The sequence below is a fragment of the Danio aesculapii genome, chromosome 5 (assembly GCF_903798145.1).
Source record: "Danio aesculapii chromosome 5, fDanAes4.1, whole genome shotgun sequence".
NCBI classification, from domain to species: Eukaryota; Metazoa; Chordata; class Actinopteri; order Cypriniformes; family Danionidae; genus Danio; species Danio aesculapii.
In genome coordinates, this window is record NC_079439.1 from 71,464,676 (window position 1) to 71,487,175 (window position 22,500).

Consider the following 22,500-nt stretch of genomic DNA (forward strand, 5'->3'; position numbering starts at 1 on the left):
GGAAGGGCATTCGCTGCGTAAAAACTTGCTGGATAAGTTGGCGGTTCAATCCGCTGTGGTGATCTATGAAGCCTGCTGCACCACCCTCTATGAGAGTGCTCTTATTAATGTGACAGAACAGAAGCACAGTTTTGTTGGTCATGATAGCATCTCGTCTTTGTTTCACCCTGACTCAGCTGAGATGCTTGCGACTGTGCACATTGCGAGCACATGAATCTAAAAATACTTTTGCTCCCAGATTGCTTTCTTTAAAAAGAAATGCCCCAATCTCTAACCCTTCCCATATCCAACCTCTGTAGTGCCCAAGGGGCCGTTTGAGCTGCGGAAGTGAGAGTAAGACAAATATCAGAAGGTGTCCGATAATAACTGTATGCCTGTTCAGACCTTTCATCTCTCAGCTTCCTCTACAGTAATATAACTGTTATAATTAGGCTGGCTTGAATCCTATTTAAACTTGTTACTATTATTATTACTTCGTTTTCTGAGACTAAATTTGCAACTATCTTCTCTTAGAGCTTTTAATCTTAAACCATCAAACCAATAACACCTTAGCAACTGCCTAGCCACACTTCAGAACACCTCAGTAACCACCTAGGGTTTAGGTCACCTTTGAGATCCACTAGAGGGCGCTGTTTACATTTCTGCGAATCTGATTTTACGTTACTTAGGTCTGTTTTGTTGTACATTAAAAAAATGTCTACAGCGCCCTCTAGTGGATTTGTCATCTCAAAAAGGACCTAAACCCTTCCCTAAACCCAATTAATATTGTTTTTAGAAGCAAAAGTTCGAGAAATGTGCACTGTGACCACATAGTTTTACCTTGATTTTACATTGCTTTCATCAACTTACAAGTATGCTTCACCCGACTCGAAGCCGTACAAAGTGAGCTACAAGAATACTGACCATGCAATACAAGTTGACCATATGAAGATAGATAGGTGAAGCAAACTGTTAAGTTGTTTCGTTGTAATTATTTGGTGTTGTGCAAAGAACTGCAAGAAAATAACCCTTTATTCGTCAATAATATGTCCTTATGAATTTCATTAGTGTGAAAAGGAACAAAAGTCACTGGCGTCATGCTGCTTCACAATGTTCATTTGACCTAAAAACTGCGGTCAAATATGTGGGGTTTCTACACTTTCGCAAATATAAATAACATTGTTCAGGGTACGTTTTGTTGCACGTTACACATGACAAATCCACTAGAGGGCGCTGTCTAGATTTTTGTCAATCTGAAATGCACAACAAAACACATCCTAAGTAACATATTTCACATTCAGAAATGTAGACAGCACCCTCTAGTGGATTTCTCATCTGAAATGTGCAACAAAACACACCAGGACTGACATATTCAATGTTTTTCCAAAATGTATACTGAGACGTGTTTATATTTACTCATTTAGCAGGTGCGTTTATCCAGAGAACTGTATGATAATAGTCCTTTATTCGTTACTAATTTGTCCTTATAATATCAATAGTGTGAAAAGGAACAAAAGTTTCTGGCATCATACTTCTCCGTAATGTTCATTTTACCTCAAAATTGTACTTAATTGTGTCTTGACGTACATTTTTTGTGGTTTAACATTTTTGCTGTCATCATACTGCTCTGTAGTGTTCATTTTACCTCAAAATTGTATTCAAATGTGTCTTAACGTACATTTCTAGTGGTTTCTACATTTTCGCAAATATAAAAAACATTGTTCAGGGTACGTTTTGTTGCACGTTACACATGACAAATCCACTAGAGGGCGCTGTCTAGATTTTTGTCAATCTGAAATGCACAACAAAGCACATCCTAAGTAATTATTTCAGATTCAGAAATGTAGACAGCACCCTCTAGTGGATTTCTCATCTGAAATGTGCAACAAAACACACCAGGACTGACATATTCAATGTTTTTCCAAAATGTATACTGAGACGTGTTTATATTTACATTTACTCATGTAGCAGGTGCGTTTATCCAGAGAACTGTATGATAATAGTCCTTTATTCATCAATAATATCATTATTCACCTATAATATCATTAATGTGAAAAGGAACAAAAGTTTCTGGCATCATACTTTTCCATAATGTTTATTTTACCTCAAAATTGTACTTAATTGTGTCTTGACGTACATTTTTTGTGGTTTAACATTTTTGCTGTCATCATACTTCTCCGTAATGTTCATTTCACCTCAAAAGTGTATTCAAATGTGTCTTGACGTACATTTCTAGTGGTTTCTACATTTTTGCAAATATAAAAACACCATTCTAGGTACGTTTTGTTGCACGTTACACATGACAAATGCTAAAAAGCTTATAAAAAGCTAAAAGCACCTGTGCAGTGCCCCTGACACATTTAAAAACACATCACAGTGACAACAAGTTGTTGTATAGTTAATGTCTATATTCTCAAACTCTCAACCCTCGCACATTTGTGTTCCTCTACTTTAAAATGTTTTGTTGTTGTTGTTGTTGCCAAATCCGCACTCTGTTGCACATTCTGCAGACTCATTTGATGAGGAGAAAAAGTTTCAAATATGTTTCCAGTCATCGTGTTGGACAGCTTAGTGCTTCGAATGAATAATGCATTAGATGATTTCCTGCGAGGCACTAAAAGGTTGTACAGGCATCTAGAATAAAGTAATACTGCGCACTTATTGATTAAATAATTTGTGTTGTTTGCAAAGCCGAGCACCATTGCTCAAATTCATTTGAACGTTTGGGGTTGGACTTATTTTAGCTTGTCAGTACACTATAATAAATGAGTTTTTGTCTCGTTTAGGGTTCAAATATCTAAACGTTCTTAAATCACGAAGCATTTTCTAGACAAGTAAAAAATAGGGTTATGTTTTCAGAAATAATAAGTCAAAATTAAGTCCGATTTTTAGCTAAAAACAAGCATAATAATCTGCCAGTGTGATAACTAAATAAATAACTGTTTCAATTTGAAGTGAGTTTATTGTACTTCTCTTATTGGCTTCTTATTCTGCTTGTTTTAAAGAAAAACTCACTTAATTTTGACTTAAAGGGCACCTATGGTAACAAATCTACTTTTCAAGCTGTTTGGACAGACATATGTGCATGTATGGTGTATAGACCGGGGTGATATAAACACACCCAGTGCTTTTTTTCAATTTAGCAACATAAAAAACGGTGGAGCAATTGGAGCGACCAACTTTGCGAGTGCGGTCCCCCCGCCCACCGAATTGATTGACAGCTGTGCGCATTAACATGTCCCAGTAGTCACGTGTATAATCATATCAACAAGAGAGTACGAGCGCAAAGCAACCGGAAATAAAAGGTCTGTTCAGTTCACTCGGTTCATCAATCATCATCAAACGTGATCAAGAGTGAGTTTCACATGTTTAAAATGTTTTAAAACAGAGCACGTGTGTAATGAATTACAGCGATTTAGCTTAGCTTTACTTCATCAGCACAGCCGCGTGTCAGAACAATAATAAAGGAAGACGCTTCAGTCCCGGTTTGTGGACGTTAAATCAGGTTTATTTTGTACATTAATATAACAGATATCCATACAGCAGTGGAGATTACCAGTATCATGTCACATATGTGTGCAAAACGAGTGCAAAGCTAAACGGGCGCTCTGTCTGTCTGTGTGTGTGTCTGTGTGTGTCTGCTGCGGTGTGTGTGTGCGCGCGTGAACTTTGTGTGACCCTGCCATGCAACTGCACAATAAATACTCATTGGTAAAGTTCATACTGTAGTATTTCTCACAAACGCTACGTGAGATCTGCTTCCTTTAAGTCTGTCTGTTGTCTGACGCTGCCAAGCGAGGAGATTAAGGGAACGCAGAAAGGCACGTAGAAACGGTGGGGCGGGGAGGACTAGCCTTAAAGAAGCAGTACACCAAAACCGCCACCCAGTGAAAAAATGTATAAATAGGAATTTAATAAAAGGTATAAGAAAAAATCGGATGGGTGTTGAAATGGGAGCTGAAACTTTACACACACTTTCTGGAGACACAAAAGACTTATATTAAATCTGAAAAAAGGGCTAACCTAGGTGCCCTTTAATATTTCTCAAAACAAAACTATATATTTTTATTAATGCTTCTTGACTTCGAGATTGTTTTAAACATTTGAACTAAATCTAAATGGTATTGAAACAAGACAAAAATAAGAATTGTTTTTACAGTGTAACCAACACGCAACTTTTTGCAGTTTTATTGCAGAGGTTTTGCAAAACACAGTGAGCTGACGTATACATTCCCTCGCCTGTGTATAATCTTCTCTATATCTCACAAAGCTCTAGTTTATGTCTAAAATGCTCTATTTTACACTTTTTTGCAAACACTTCAAAGAGTTTCCCCCCCTCTCACATTACGCAACTATTCTATTTTTTTCATATGCGTCACAATGAGCGAGCGATGCATGTGGGACTCTGGCTGAACCATCCCGTCACGGATAACCGAGCAAAACCGAGAGTTTAAGGAAAATAATCTGTCTTGGGTTCTTGTGCCCTAATTTCCTCTGTGTCGCTCTGTTCGCTAGTAACCTTTCACACAACCTAAAAATACCACAGGCGAGATAAGAGGCTCATTCTTAGCGAAGCTCCAGTTATGGATGGGAGAGAGAGCTAATATGCCGTGCATCATGTGAGCAGGGGTTATATCAAATCTTATGACTTCTGCTTTTGGCTGCATCAGCTGAGCTTGTTTTCTGGTGCAGTAAACCGCTCTGAAAAACACTCAGAGGGGTTTATTTCTTATTAGCTGCGGTTACCCGTTTTAAAGTGATAAGCAGCATTGATTGCTTTTTGAGAGACTGTTGATTAGAGTTTAGTTTTGTGAAAGAGACTCATCCAAAATGGATTTCAGTATGATTTTTTTTTTTACATTAGCTCAAATTTAATGTGCATCCCTGCCAATGCTTGATAAAAAGGAAATATTCAGTATTACAATTTTAAGCATATCTTACTCTTTAAAAACAAAACAAAAAATAACCTAACACATACTTTCACATTAAAGTAACGCATAAAAAAAAGTGTTAAGATTGGATTATATAATTTTTCCCCAACACTGATCCCTGATTTATAGCGGGGAAAATTAGTATTGAACACGTCACCATTTTTCTCAGAAAACATTCATACATACATTTTACATACTTGATAACAACCAAAGAAATCCATATCAGCAAAGAAAATAAATCTAATTAGTTTACAAATAAAGTTCTGTCTAATAAAATGAAATGATGCAGGGAAAAAGTGTTGAACACATGAAGAAAGGGAGGTGTGGAAAGGCAGTGAAAGCCCAGACAGCAGCTGAAATCTCTCAGTAGTTCTTCAGCAACCGTCTGCCCTTCCTCAGTGTAAAGGAATATCAGCTGCTTCGGTCCAACATCTACATTAGCAGGAGGATGAAGATGAAACCAGGGTGGACATTTCAGCAAGACAATGATCCAAAACACAGCCGAGGAGACTCTCAGATGCTTTCAGAGAAAGAAAATCAAGCTGTAGAATGGCCCAGCCAATCACCTGACTCGAAATCAATAGAGAATACAAAAATAAACTTTAGAAAATAAAGATTTGATAGACGAGACCCACAGAACCATCAAGATTTTCACACACTGTTAAAGTCTGTGAAAAAAATCACCACTGAGCAATGCATGTGACTTCATTCTCCATATGAGAGGCGTCTTTAAGCTGCATGCCTTCATTAAAGAAGCCTTTTATATAAAGTATTAAACACAGTTCAATACTTTCTTCTTTCGTTATTCCATTAACACATAGCAAATGTTTCAGATTGATTTGATTTATTTTTATGTTTATATTGTTTGAGCTTTTCTGCTTCAATTCCGTCTTAACAGCTCCTTTATAAATATTATTCCCAGTAAAAAAAGCATGACGTGTTCAATACTTATTCCCCCCGCTGTATAAACAATAAACTACGACCTTTTTCCATAATTAAGATTGTTTAGAACATTTTTAAGGGATAGTTCACCCCAAAAAATATCATTTCTGTCTTCATACTCTCCCTTTACTTGTTTTAAACCTTTATTAGTTTCTTTCTTCTGCTGAACACAACAGAAGATATTTTGAAGAATGTTGAAAACATAGGTTACAGGTTTTCAGCTTTCTTCAAAACATCTTCTTTTGTGTTCAACAGAATAAAGAAACTGAAAAGTCTGGAGCCTCTTAAGGGAGAGTAAATAGTGAGTAAATGTTCATTTTTCATCTCTTTAATGCTGCTGTTTTGATGTTATGATGCAGTTTTTAGCTCTGAAGTAGATACTAAACTAGTTTTTTGTATCTGCCTGTGATGTCTCCCCCTTCTGGTCATTATTTTCCCCAAACAGTTTACAGTTTATATCCACTACTGTTCGGATAAGGAGACTATGCATATCCAATTCACAACAGTAGATGTTGATGTAATTTATCAGAGGTACATTAGCGTGTCTAATATTACAATTCTGGAATGAGATGCAGTGAGTATTCAACATATTTGTTTCATGTAGATTTGTTAGAAATGATATTCTCAGTTTAACATGACATCCTTCTGGAGCAGAGCTGGAACTGTGTTAGAGAAAAAACAGAACTAGCTATCTTTGTATTGTTTTAAAGAGGGGGGGAAAGCATTTAATGCTTGCAAGGGATATTTTGAATACCTGGTGATGCCTTTCGGCTTGACCAACACCCCGCTGATTTTTAGTCCCTATTGATCAGGGATCACCAAACTTGTTCCTGGAGGGGCGGTGTCCTGCAGATTTGAGCTCCAACCCTTATCAAACACACCTGAACAAGTTAATCATGGTCTTACTAGGGATACTTGAAACACCCGGGCAGGTGTGTTGAGGCAAGTTGGAGCTAAACCCTGCAGGGCACCGGACCTCCAGGAACGAGATTGGTGACCCCTGCTATAGATCAATGTCACGCTGTGAGTTTTCACATTTAGTTTGCGTTCACTTACTTATGGGATATACTTCCTATCTCCAGGTTTGCATAGGAAGACATGCTAGCTCTTATTTATGACAGAAAAGAGTCATTCCATGTGCAGTAAGTGCCATTTATTTAAGTTTATCATTTCTGCAGCTATCAAAATGGATCTTGGATAATGTTTTGAAGAGTTTCAGCTTGATTCTGTTCATTTGTAATTGTCTAATATCACAGTTTAACACATTTATTAAAGAAAGTACTGTCTATTATTATTAATTACTCTAAATCCACACCACCAATCACATGTGGTGTCTCACAGGGCTCTAGTTTAGGCCCTCCCTTATTTTCTTTCAATGTGCCTCCTCTGGGTTTTACTTTTCAAGCATATTAGGTGATTTATTTGTAATTGTTATGCTAATGATGCACAACTCTTTCCTTTTGACCAATCAAGTTGTTGATTTAGTAGAAACCTTGTCTCTTGCCTTGAGAAAATTGAATTATGGATCTTTAAACGTTCCCATGCTTGCTGAAAACACGTTGATATTGGCCCTTTGTTGTGTATTGCTAACAATCATTTGGGTGGTTTATCTTTATCCTTTTCTTTTCTCATGGAAATAGTCAATGCTAAATAAGAGGTGTTATTAAGGTTATGAAAATAACTCATTAGAGAAAAGCTGCCATTTCAATAACAAAACAGAAGCTTAACCTTCAGAATTCACATTGCAGTATTTAAGACTGAGACATGGCAACGTGCTCACTTTCAGATACAATTCATTTACTTTAATTTGATGAAAGCACTAGATGTTGTGGATGTTAAACTTTCATCATTCTTTACAGGGCAACACAGATACACTAGCTTAACCGAGAGTGTGATTTTTATACAGGAATGGGTTCAGTAGTGTTCAAGCTGTTAGTAAACTGTCAATATTTTAGCAGATGGCTAGTTTAACGAAGCTACTGGTGTAAAAACTTGAAGGAAAGTTTTAGGAATCAATCTGGAATAATGCGAAAAACAAAATTATAAGCTTGTATGTTTTACAGCATTTCTATATAATAATAATAATAATAATAATAATAATAATAATAATAATAATAATAATAATAATAAAATAATAAAAAATAAAATAATAATAATAATAATAACAATAATAAAAAATAAATAATAATAATAATAATAATAGTACTTCCTTACGTTAATATAGCACTTTTCTGGGCCCTCAAAGGGCTTTACACATTGAGGGGAATCTCCTCATCTACCACCACCTGGATGACGCGACGGCAGCCATATTGCCCCAGACCACACACCACACACCAGCTGATTGGTGGAGAGGAGAGAGTGATGAAGCCAATTATGATATGGGGATGGTTAGGAGGCCATGATGGACAGAGGCCAGTGGGCAAATTTGGCCAGGGGTTAAACCCCTACTCTTATTCGAAGAACATCCTGGGATTTTTTAGGACCACAGGGAGTCAGGACCTCGGTTTAACGTCTCATCCGAAAGACGGCGCACACTAAGCAAGTATAGAGTCTCCCTCACTATACTGGGGCATTAGGCAACCCTGGCTCATTCTGAAAGACTGCGAATTATGTAGCCGGAGGTACGTATGGCTGCATTTCAAACGAACGCTGCGGGGCGGTAGGATGCCGTTCCTTTTCGCGCTTACCGGCTGACCGATTACCTCCGTGTGGAGCGCTTTTCCGCCGCAACCAGTTGTCCAGTTAGCTCGTCGTGTACGCCGGTACTTGAGACACAGAGAGGAGCTGATCAAGATGACGACCAGGTTCGAGTCCGGGGAAGAGCGGTTCCAGAAATCAGGTCAGACAGAAACAGAATCCCAAAAATAAAGTGAACAAGTTCATAACAGCGTGAGAATGTGGTAAAATCCCAAAACATGGTAAAAATCAGACGAGGGCTTTTTTTTTTCTGGACGGTTTTTGTAGTAAGCGGGCGGGTCAATCGATAAAACTGGTTGGGTTTAGGGAAGGAGGAGGGTGGGTCAGCCGATTGGCCGGTCACCCAGTCAATCATTCAGTCAGTCAGACAGACGATCGTTCGACAGCGACCTCTGGTGGGTATGTGCGAGAACAGTGCGGGCGCGTACGGCACTCGATACGTTCGAGATGCAAAAAAGCGTACACAGCGGCTTCTCGCGGATTCACGAAAACAAAAACTGCAAAAATACATACCTCCCGGGACCTATTTCGCGGTCTCCAGAAACATCCACGGGACTACGTTTTCAGAATGAACCTGGGTTGGCATTAGGATACACAGAGACCGCAGGTTGGGCGCACCCTGCTGGCCTCACTAACACCACTTCCGGCAGCAACCCAGCTTTCCCATGTGGTCTCCCATCCAGGTACTGACCTGCTTAGACCTGCTTAGCTTCAGTGGGCGACCTATACTTAGTATTTTAGGTCAAATTATTAGTTAATAAATATGTTAACACTTTAATCTAGGCCACAATTCATGCTATTAACTACTAGCTTATTACCTGCCTATTAATAAGATATTAAACTTTCATTAGTAGTTATAAAGTATGATCTTAATCTTCACCATTAATTCTAAACCCAACTTCTACCTTAATAACTATTAATAAACAGCTAATTAGTAGTTTATTAAGCTAGGAGTGTTAGTTAATAGTTTGTTATTAATGTGAATTGTGTTACTAAATACTTACTATCACACAATACTGTGGTGGGACCTCTAAATACTTTTACCATAGTGCATGATTTGTAAACTTACACACTTTCATGTTTGCATCATGTTCTGTATCCTGGTTGTGAATGGATTTTCTGGTTAGTGCATTGCGGTATGAATCCCAGACATAACGGCTACTTGTGAAAACAAGATAAAATGCATGCCATGGTAATTCTATCCTTTTAACAACATCATTGGTTAGGTTTAGTTTAGGTGGGATGCAATTTATTGTACTTTATCATTTCACCACCACTCCCCAAAGATTTAATTTCCTGCTGCAGTGCATTCATACATCAACCAGCATCATAAAAAGCAGCCACTTTAATGTTGATCTGTTTTGTGTTACACTAATCATGCTTTTAGCGCCACTCACTGGACATTGCACTTAGAAAGTATCCTAGAATGTTATATATGTTATATATTATTATATCCTATGAATTATAGAAGACGTTATAGAACAGAATAGGACCACATATGGGCTTTAAATATTAGTTTCAAATGGTTTTTCCTATGGATTCCATTTAGGTGCCACCTGATTTATCCAATATGAATCTCAGTATGTGTCTTATGTGTTGTGTACTTGGCAACTATATTAGCCCTACTCGATTGGCTAATGCAGGTGTGGAGCATGTGGAACCCATTGACGAACCCATTTGGGATGGATGTTTATAGCTCATATGGAGGTCATTTAATGTTGGCTGCAGGATGTTGTCACAAGCAGGATTTTTGTAAAAGGGTACCCCAGGTATCAAGACTTTGTGGCTTACTATATAACATAAATAATCTCTCTTAATAAATGATGAAGTAAAAACCCAATAGAAGATTTACGTTGTTGTAAAAAACCCACATTTATTTTGGATTTTGGGGCCGTAGTGTATGATGTCAAATGCATTTAGTGAGCCACTGGTCAGCCTGCTGCTATTTCAACACAATTGGAAGAGTAAAATGCTGATAAAATGACACTAAATATAAAAAAGTAGACACTTATAACGCTGTCTCTAATGACTCTAATGACATTAAGGAATATCTACAAAGTAGATGCAAACATCGCCGAATTGTATATCTGACACATGAGGGTTATAAATGACTGAAAAGCGGGTGCAGGTGGAATATATGGATCGCAAGTACCCACAGTTCACAGTTTGTGATCATAAACTCTTAAGGCCCAAGGTGTTTTTTCACATGCATTTTTTATTTCTCTTTGCTATTTGGGCTTATTGGAACCTAATTAGAATAAAACCGAAGTGTCATCTTCTGACATGATGTACTTTAGAGAAAAATGATGTCCATATTCCGAGAGTTCAGTCAAAGCAGGGTGAATCGGCTTTCAGCTACTACGCCCCTCACTGCTGGAATCAGCTTCCAGAAATGATCAGATGTGCTCCAACATTAGGCACATTCAAATCAAGACTGAACACACATCTGTTTAGCTGTGCCTTTATTGTATGAGCACTATGCTACGTCCGACAGATCGCACTTATGTTTTTCTCTTCTTTTTCATTCTTTTATAACCTGTTTTAACACATTTTTATCTGTTTTTTTATCATTTTTATTATCTGTTTTTATTCTCTTGTGTCTTTTATTCCTGTTTATGTAAAGCACTTTAAATTGCCATGTTGAAATATGCTTTATAAATAAACTTGCTTTGCCATATATGTGGACTTGTGGTCCGAATTTACATAAAACACTTTTTCCTGACTTTTTTTTAATGCATATATAACATATACATTTGCTCTCTTAGTTTGTTTTACGTTTTGTTACTTAACATAATTTTTAATAACATAAATGTGGTAAAAAACAATAAAATGTTTATAAAAAACTATTTACTATAAAATCAGGCAAGTCAGCATTTTTAATAACATAATTATTTATTCCATAATTTTCATTACAGAAATGCAAAAAATTGCAAATATAAAAAAAGAGGATTATGAAAGAATCCTAAATTTTTTTTAAAGATTTTTTAACATGTTTTGACTATTAGAGAGGAAAAACAATTTTTTTCCCTATTTTGGACAGTTAAAAATAGTGTTTGGTACTTTTCATATGCTGCAAAACAGTTGCAGGATGACTCTGTATGTCTGTAACAAAATATAAAACATTCAAAGTATTTTAAATAGCCACTTAAGAGCTAAAATGTGCTGTCCACGTATATGGACACTCAAGCCCTAGGAGGTTAAACTGAGCTTTTTGAAAACGTTGGAAAGGCTGTTTTGGTTTTAAAACACTGCTGCTCCGTGTCAGTGTGGATGGGGAAAACGAAGACATCTGAAAATGGAGGCTGATTGGGGCTTTTTCCTCAATATTAAGTGCACAAAGTTCAGTCTCGCACCCTTTCCTTAAGTTCAGCCTTTGCAAGTTTGAAATGGAAAACAAACTCCCGAGGACACGTCGGGTAAAAACAGTGTACTTTATAACGTCATTCGCATCACCCTGGTTTTACTATCTTAACAAAATTAAAACATGATATAAAGAAATACCTATTTTCATTTTGATATTAACTTAACACACACTAAAAATGTTGAGGCGTCGTGTAGCTGCATATTTATATGAGCGTCATCTTCACTGTATGCATATTTATAACAAAACGGAGCCGATAACATTACTGCCTCCTTTCATTTTCTTCGAAAAATTGGAAACATACACTATATCTTTTGCTAAATATCAGTTTTAATAAACAATAATGGCCATTATAAAAGTATATTGTTCAATAAGTTTATACATTGTGAAGTTTATTTATAAACTAATTTCGAGAGGATCACGTGATTATGATTGACCCGGGTCCTCCGGTTTCCTCCCACCGTCCAAAAACATGAGACCTAAGTAAATTGACTAAACCAAATCAGCACCATATTCAAATTCCTCTAGCAACACACCACCTTAGCAATCCTTAAGCAGCAGGAGGGGGAGGGGGGGTTCTCGAGATCTACCTGAGCTCAAACTCCCCTCTTGCCCTGCAAACGAAAGGGAGCCCCGGGCTCGAGGATCTCATAAGCTTAGGATGCCAAACTAGCTTATTACCAATCATCAGCTAAGTGTGAACTCTTGAAATAGGAAATCAAGGCAAGCAATCAGTCAAATGTGCAGAATCAGTGTACGCGGTTACATCTATTAATATATTAACTTATCTTTGCGCTCAGCCAAAACACATTACCTGAGAACAAGTGATAACTTTGATTCAAAAGACTATTTGATAGAGACAAGATGAATTAAATATCACATTAATCAACTATAGTGAGATGAAATCCAGTGGAAAATCCTTGATGAACTGTCCGACCTGCGCTGCTCTCACCCGGGGAGCTGTGCTCAAAGCACCCGCTGACTGCCTGGAGCTTAGACCTTCGCATACCCTGCAGCGGATGCCAGAGTGAATGTATGGTCATGTGATGTGCGTTTTCAGTGGTGTAGTGTGGATGGAGATCTTGATTCTAACACGCTGTTTTTAAAACTAAAACGTATTAATGTAAACAGGGCCTAAGTGAACTGATGTGTTTACCACGATATGCATTAGTTTAATGTGTGTGCATTGACTGACTACAATATGCAACGTTCTGCTCTTCTATCATCAGATGCTCGAACCCAAGCAGGATGAGCCATGTGACCTCAGGGGCCGGAGGATGACCTCTGAAGACGACCATTCCCTGGGCAGCCTCTCGGACGCTTCGGCCACCACAGCAAGCAGCCCTCAATCCAGAAGTCTGACCCTGCTAGAGGAGCTGTGCACGTCTCTGGAGGAAACCTGCCACCCGGTGCCTCCAACACCTCCACCTTCCACCGAAGGAGACGACGGCAGAAGCACAGAGAGCAGCATGAACGAAATATGGAGGGAGGATGAATGCAAAGAGAAGGAAACCACAAGAATCACAGAAGAATCTGACTTTTTGCATGCACAAACAAAAGACTGCGAAGATCGCGATGACAAGCAGGTGATCATTGATGAAGATAACGCTTCGGAGGTGGCAGACACCAACGCTCCATCATCATCCTCGTCGTTTATCATCCCAGAACTGCGCTTAGATCGATCCTACAGCGCTGACGCTCTCTCCACTCCTGGAACCGATGAAGAGTATGATGAGGATGAAGATGATGAGGAAGAAGAAGAGGAGGAGGATAGTGATGATAACTATTTAGAGCGCAGTGATAGTAAACGGAGGAGCATGGTGGAGGCGGGTTCTTGCGAAAAGCATCCGGGTGGGTTAAGCGTGCAGAATTCGCTGCGCAGACGCACACACAGCGAAGGCAGTCTTCTTCAGGACCCGCGAACAACATGCTTTACTTCTGATAATGCGATCAACTGTATGGAGGTGTCAGGAGCGCATAAAGGAGGCTGGACGCTTCCGTCTCCAAAAACCCTGAAGAAAGAGCTGACCAAGAATGGAGGGTCCATGCATCAGCTGTGTATGCTGTTCTCTGGGAGAAAGGTGAGTCCTTCTTACATTTACAGGTGAAACCCCACAGCATATATCCCCCCCCCCCCCAATTTCTGTTTTTATTAACACATTTCTAAACATAACTCATTTCTAATAACTGATTTCTTTCATCTTTGCAATGATGACAGAGAATATTTGACTAGATATTTTTCAAGATACTAGTATTAAGTGACATTTAAAGGCTTAACTAGGTTAATTAGGTGCTGACACATAGGCAGAAAATCTCATTTGAATTTAAAGCGAAATATACCAAAACGCCACAATTAGGATCAAAGCTTAAAAGGGTCAGTTTCAAAGAGTTATAGAACATTATGTGTGTTATTTGCTGAAACTCCACTCACTCACACACACACGCACACACACACACGCACGCACACGCACGCGCACGCACGCACGCACGCACACGCACGCACGCACGCACGCACGCACGCACGCACGCACGCACGCACGCACACGCACGCACGCACGCACGCACGCATGCGCACGCATGCATGCGCACGCACGCACGCACACGCACGCAAGCACACGCACGCACACGCACGCAAGCACACGCACACGCACGCACGCACGCACGCACACACACACACATACTCTAGGGCACATCTGCAAACTCAGTTGCTTGAGAGCTGCATCTCTGCACAGTTTAGCTTTAACCTTAATTAAACACGCCTAATCAAACTAATTGAGTCCTTCAGTCTTGTTTGAAACCTACAGGTGAGTGTGTTGAAGCACCCCTGCTCTAGAGACATCAGAAACTTACTTTACACTGTGTTTACATATTTTACATCATGTTTACATCTCAAAACTCACTTAATTTTGACTTATTATTTCTGAAAACATTCTTTTCTTTAGATATTTGCTCTAGTAACAAAGACAAAAACTATTTTTTAACAGTCTTCGATACTACTTCTGCAGCTTCCTTATAAAAATGTGAAACAAAAGCCACGAATTGAGCGCTGCGGAGATGACAGTCAACTCTCAGCCGTCTCTCTCTGCCACAGCGGTTTCTGTGGCCCGCGTCTGCTGCATAATGAGACTATAAATATCCCGAATGAGCGCATGATGCTGTGTCTGTCTGCACATGTGTTCGCAGAAAATGTGTCTAAATGAATGCCTTCCCGGGAGAAGATGACGTTCACCTGCACTTCCACTGTATTTATGGACATTGATTAATCTGGAGTATTGCTGGATATTTACTCAGGATATCGAAAAGAGAAACAAAATCATGCTGTTTTAGAAAGCAATAAGCTAACGATTATGTATTTCATGATATAAGGCAAGCACAAGATGACAAACAACAACAAGATCAGAATTATTAGCCCTATTAGTTGAACTTAGAGAAGATTTTTAAACACATTTCTGAACATAATACTTTTAATAACTCATTTCTAATAACTGATTTCCTTTCTGTTTGCCATGATGACAGTGAATAATATTGAATGGTTATAAAAATCCTCATAATCATTATAATAATTTATAAAAAGAATTAGTTATAATCTTCAATGAAAACGTTCTACTTCTCTGTTTATCTGTCTGATTTTTCTGTGGGTTTCTTTTGACTGGCCCATTTCAGAATCAGAATCAGAATCAGAAAGAGCTTTATTGCCAGGTATGTTCACACATATGAGGAATTTGTTTTGGTGACAGAGCTTCTACAGTGCAACAGGATTACAGAGACAGGACAAAAAACAGATAATAAATATATTTAAAAAAAAATAGAAGTAAATAGTGAGTGCAAATATACAGATTGACAAGTGTATGTACATGTTTATTACTATATACAACGTTATATGTGCTGCTGTTATGTGCAAATTGGCATGTAAAGTGTGTTGTTAAATAAGTGTATGTGTGTATAAAAGTGTATAGCAAGTAGTGATGTTGGTTTCGCAATTATTATCATCAAGTGTTCATGAGATGGATTGCCTGAGGGAAGAAACTGTTTCTGTGTCGGGCTGTTCTGGTGCGCAGTGCTCTGTAGCGTCCACCAGAAGGTAAAAGTTCAAAGAGGCAGTGTGCTGGGTGTGAGGGGTCCAGAGTGATTTTGGCAGCCCTTCTGCTCGCTCTGGATAAGTACAGTTCTTGGGGAGTAGGAAGGGTTGTACCAGTGATTCGCTCAGCAGTCCGAACTATTCGACGTAGTCTTTGGAGGTCGTACTTAGTAGCTGAGCTAAACCAGACAGTTATTGATGTGCAGATGACTGATTCAATGATGGAGGTGTAGAACTGTTTCAGCAGCTCCTTTGGGAGGTTAAACTTCCTCAGCTGACGAAGAAAGTACAGCCTCTGTTGAGCTTTTGTGACAATGGAGTCAATGTGAGTGTCCCACTTCAGGTCCTGAGAGATGGTGGTGCCCAGGAACCTGAATGACTCCACTGCTGCCACAATGCTGTCCATGATGCTCAGTGGGGGGAGAGCAGGGGGGTTTCTCCTGAAGTCCACTATCATCTCCACTGTTTTGAGCGTGTTGAGCTCCAGGTTGTTGTGGCTACTTTCGTTATAAAGAATATCTCAATGGCGAACGCGTCAAGTATCAAAGCCTCGTCCATTTCGTGAGGTGCGCGATGTGGTGCCAGATGAAAGTATAAACCAGCCTTAAGATGTTTGCTGTTTATTTTTCCCTGTAGTTCAGGGGTGTCCAAACTCGGTCCTGGAGGGCCGGTGTCCTGCAGATTTTAGCTCCAACTTGCCTCAACACACCTGCACGGATGTTTCTAGAAAGCCTAGTAAGTGCTTGATTAGCTAGCCCAGGTGTGTCTGATTGGGGTTGGAACTAAACTTTGCAGGACACCGGCCCTCCAGGACCGAGCTTGGACATGCCTGCTGTAGTTCAATGGTGCATCTAACCTGTCTTCAGTACTGTTCAATTAGAATACATTTATTTCACCACTAATGTAGTGATTATGCATTTTCTATATGTGTATGTGTGTTTTTGATATTGTATATAGGTCTTAAATTGATTACTTAATGGTCTTAAAAAGTCTTAAATTTGACATTATGAGATCTGCTGAAACCCTGTACTTGGCCAGTAGAACGATTCACCTGCTCTTTCACGCTTGCAGTAATTGTTTCCGAGTGTTTTCTGGATCCAGTGTTTTCCTCCAGAGAGCCGCTGATGAGTCTCTGACAGTGTGTTTTGACCGGAGACTCAAATCCACGAGGATTTGAGCAGGGAGATATTTGACATGTGGGACCAGAGGAGATCCTGTCAAAAGAAAAGCAGCCATAAACCGTATCTTCCATCTATTGTCATGGGAAATGTGAGATTGCCGGGTGAAAAAAGACGGAAGAGTAAACAGCGCTCGCTAATGGGATGTTTTGTGAGGTTTACGTTGTGTGTTTGGCTGTGTGAAAGTCTACACACGGCAACAAAACACTTAGTGTTTTTGTCAGATTTGCAGTGATGGGAATAACGACTAGTCTTTTAATCATGGTACAGTATGTGAGCTCTGGCTAATTTGGTTCTTTAAACAAGTTTGTGAATCAGATCAGCAATGCAGTGATTGGCTGTTGGCGTAATGACATTATTGATAAATAAAATTACCTTTAAAATTTATATCATTAAGAAAAATATGTAGTCCTTAATGATCTGCCTTCTCCTTTGTATATTTCATAATTCAAATCAGTTCAATTCACTTAAGTTCAGTTGTATTTAATTAATTAATTAATTCATTCATTCAATTTCTTTTCGGCTTAGTCCCTTTATTAATGTGGAGTTGCCACAGTGGAATCAACCGCCAACTTATACAGCTTATGTTTTATACAGCGGATGCCCTTCCAGCTGTAAGCCATCACTGGGAAACATCCATACACACTTATACACTTCGGACAATTTAGCTTACCCAATTCACCTACTGTACATCACATGTGTTTGGACTGTGGTGGAAACCTGAGCCCCTAGAGGAAACCCACGGCAGCACGGGAGAACCTGCAAACTCTACACAGAAATGCCATCAATGGCATTGAATCAATGACCTTCTTGCTGTGAGGCGATTGTGCTACCCACTGCGCCACTGTGCTGCCCCTGTATTCAGTTCAGTTAAATTAAATTCAGTTCTGTTTAATTTAGTTTTATTATATTCAGTTTAGTTGTATTCAATTCAGTTAGGTTCAGTTCAATTCAATTCAATTCAGTTTAGTTCAATTAAATTCAATTTAGTTCAGTTCAATTCAGTTCAATTCAACTCCCTTCAATTTAGTTCAGTTCAGTTCAGTTCTTATCAATGGTATTCAATTCAGTTCAATTTAATTTAAATCAATTCAATTTAGTTCAGTTCAGTTTAATTCGATTAAATATAGTTCAGATCAGCTCAATTTAGTCCAATTCAATTTATTTCAGTTCAATTCAGTTTAGTTCAGTTCAGATCAGTGGTATTCAATTAAGTTCAATTCAGTTCAGTTCAATTCAATTTAGTTCAGTTCAATTCAGTTTAGTTCAGTTCAGATCAGTGGTATTCAATTAAGTTCAATTCAGTTCAGTTCAATTCAATTTAGTTCAGTTCAATTCAGTTTAGTTCAGTTCAGATCAGTGGTATTCAATAGTGGTATTCAATTAAGTTCAATTTAGTTCAGTTCATAAGTCAATTTTTCAATTCAGTTCAGTTCAATTCAATTTAGTTCAGTTCAATTCAATTTAATTCAATTCAATTTAGTTCAGTTCAGTTTAATTCAATTAAATATAGTTCAGATCGGTTCAATTCAATTGAATTTAGTTCAGTTAAATTCAGTTTAGTTCAGTTCAGATCAGTGGTATTCAATTAAGTTCGATTCAGTTCAGTTCAATTCAATTTAGTTCAGTTCAATTCAATTTAATTCAATTCAATTTAGTTCAGTTCAGTTTATTTAAATTAAATATAGTTCAGATCGGTTCAATTCAATTTATTCCAGTTCAATTCAATTCAATTCAATTCAATTCAATTTAGTTAAATTCAATTCAATTTAGTTCAGTTCAGATTAGCGGTATTCAGTTAAGTTGAATTCAGTTCAAGTTAGTTCAATTCAATTCAGTTAAATTCAATTTAGTTAAATTCAAGTCAATTTAGTTCAGTTATATTCATTCATTCATACATTAATTTTCTTTTCAGCTTAGTCCCTTTATTAATTCCGGGGTCGCCACAGCGGAATGAACCACCAACTTATCCACCATATGTTTTACGCTGCAGATGCCCTTCCAGCTGCAACCCAAGGCTGGGAAACTTCCACACACACTGATCCACACACATACGCTACGGTCAATTTTAGTATACCCAATTCCCCTTTAGTGCATGTCTTTGGACTTGTGGGGGAAACCGGAACACCTGGAGGTAACCCACGCCAACATGGGGAGAACATGCAAACTCCACACAGAAACGTCAACTGACCCAGCCAGGGCTCGAACCAGAAACCTTCTTGCTGTGAGGCGAACGTGCTACCCACTGTGCCACCGCGTTGACTCAGTAATTCAATTCAGTTTAGTTCAGATCAGTGGTATTCAATTCAGTTCAAGTTAGTTCAATTCAATTCAATTCAATTTTGAATGAGGTTTATTGACATGACTTGATTAAATAACACAAATACACACACAAAACACAATTCAAATGTGAGAAATACATACACAAATAAGAAAGAAAATACTAAATTTGTTTATTAAAAAGATAATGAAAGAAATATTTATAATATTTTATTAGTAATAATAATATTTATTATTATTTTTATATTAATAATTAAAATAAATAAATCAATAAAAAAAACAGCTTTTTCTCTCTATTTCAGCAGTCTTGTGTGGAGATTTTAGGGACATAAAAAATTTAAAAAACATAACAATGAACAAAAAACATTCAGCTTGTATTTAGCATTTCTTAGCATATGTGTAGATTGTGACCTTCCGTAGGAAACCAAATATCATGAAAGCCTATATATATATATATACATATATATATATATATAAATCAATAAAAATACACTGATTTATTCCCAGATTTGACTGTTTTACTGACAGTATTTAAGGCAATGCAAATTAACTAATCTTATCTAGTATTAGATAACTTCACATGTGGGTCAGGAAAAAAGGTCAAATGCTTGAGGAGGAAAATAAAATCAAATTAAAATCTTTAAAATGTGATTTACTTGCAGTAGTGACATCTTCAAATACACACAGTAAAACAGGCTCTGTTGGTGTCTGTATAGTGACAATCTAGACAAGCAGCAGTACTGGATGTGGATAAAACGGGCTGTGACACATGATAGATGCGTCTGCATACCCAGCTGTTTTAAAAGCGAGAACCAAATATATATTTCACACTCCCAGCAGGACACAGATGACTATAAAGGACAGATGGTGTTGAAATTGTCTTCTCACACTTAAATATTTCGCATATTGTAAAGGCACCAGTTACACTGCTATTTACATCATTCCTGTTAAACAAACAAACAAACAAACAAACAAACAAACAAACAAACAAACAAACAAACAAACAAACAAACAAACAAACAACAAACCATTAAACTAAACAAACAAACAAGACCATCAAACAAGCACTCAAACAAATAACAAACCAACACTCAACAAACAATCAAACAACAAACCATCAAACAAAAAACAAACAAACAAGCCATCAAACAAACAACAATCAAACAATACCAACAACCCATCAAGCAAAAACCCATTAAACAAAACAAACAAACAGACAGACAGACAGACAGACAGACAGACAGACAGACAGACAGACAGACAGACAGACAGACAGACAAACAAACCATCAAACAAACAAGACCATCAAACAAGCTCTTAAACAAATAACAAACCAACACTCAACAAACAATTAAACAACAAACCCTAAAGCAAACAAAAAACAAACAAACAAGCAATCAAGCAAACAATCAAACAAAACCAACAAACAAAAAATCAAACAAAACCAACAAACAAACAATCAAACAATCCATAAAACAAACAACAAACATCAAACAGAAAACAAACAACAAAGCCATGAAACAAACAATCAAACAAACAACAAAACGTCAAACAAAAAACAATCAAACAAACAACAAACCAACAATCAAACAATAAAACAAACAAAGCAAACAAACCATCGAACAAAATAACAAACAACCAAACAATCAAATAAACAACAAACAAATAATCAAACCTTCAAACAAACAACAAACCATCAAACAAAAAATAAGCAAACAAACAACATACAATCAAACAATTGCACAAACAAACAATCAACTATCGATCAGCATCTTCATACACTACTGAAACTTTATTAAGAGCTATCACTGAAGGGTTTTTTCATATGTGTTGCATCATAAGCATTATAAGCAACCACAATTTCAGCAAAAATAAAATCTTCTTCAAGGTTCATCTGAAGGAATAAGTCACCAATGCGTGTATAAATCACAAAGATAAGTCAAGTCACACATTGTTTTTTAAATATGTACAATAAACTCTTTTAACAGATCATTAACTAAGACCCTTAGCTCAACAAACAACTAATTAGCTGCTTATTAATAGTGAATAAGGTATTGGTTGAGTTAAGTTATTGGGTAGGATTAGAGATGTATATCATACTTAATAAGTGCTAATAGCTAATTTAATATCTTAATAATAGACAGGTAATAAGCTTGTAGTAGATGGTGTGATTTGTTACTTAATCTAAAGTGTTACCTAAAGAGCAATATGTTAATTTTGGATGAATTTTCCCGTTTAGCAATCAAGAAAATCATTTAACAAAATCCACAGTGCATATTTTCAGTCATGCAGTTCTTTTCTTGACCAACAGAGGGCGCTGTTGTTGTGTTTTCATTTGTCCACTGATTTGCTGCTGTAATAAAACCGTGATCAGAGACTTATTTTCAAGCATTAGTGTGAGATGAGAAAGGCAGCATTGAGTTAGCTGTGCTGATGGCTGAATGTAAATCAGAGTTATACGACAGATTGTGCTCACAGTTCATCACAGTATAGCATCTCAATGAGAATTCAATGTTGTTGTTTAGCTGTGGCTAATTTGTGTGTGCAAAAATGTCAAGTTTTCATCCACACTGAGTGATTCTATCAAAACAACACGAAGGATTTGTGCAGGGCTGCTGACATAGATGATAACTCTGAGTGTGTGCGCTGAAGGAACGGCAGATGTTTTCACAGACGTATTCAAATGTGCACTGAAGGAATGACAGGCAACACATTCAATTAAACATGACATTTTAAAGTAGAAAAACTAACACACTTTATTTGGTCCTCGCCTTTAGAAACACAGAGCAATGACTGTGTAACTTGCACGTTATTATAATAGCATGCAGTTTTAAATCATACCATGCTGTTTTAAAATTAATAATTGGTCAGAGATTTGATTCATTGATTGGTTGATTTTGTTTGTTTGGTTGTTTGATTTGGTTGGTTGGTTGGTTGGTTGGTAGGTTGGTTGGTTGGTTGGTTGGTTGGTTGGTTGGTTGGTTGGTTGGTTGGTTGGTAGGTTGGTTGGTTGGTTGGTTGGTTGGTTGGTTGGTTGGTTGGTAGGTTGGTTGT

The 22,500-nt window shown here is 37.7% G+C and overlaps 1 protein-coding gene across 2 annotated transcripts in view; it reads left to right on the top strand.

Moving 5' to 3' along the window:
* rgs3a (regulator of G protein signaling 3a) overlaps window positions 1–22,500 on the top strand; it is a 113,007-nt gene that overhangs the window by 18,603 nt on the left and 71,904 nt on the right. For both annotated transcript variants that reach the window (XM_056458863.1, XM_056458864.1), the window contains exon 2: window positions 13,140–13,991. In XM_056458863.1, coding sequence (XP_056314838.1) covers window positions 13,140–13,991 — 852 coding nt within the window. The remainder of the gene's footprint in view (window positions 1–13,139; window positions 13,992–22,500) is intronic.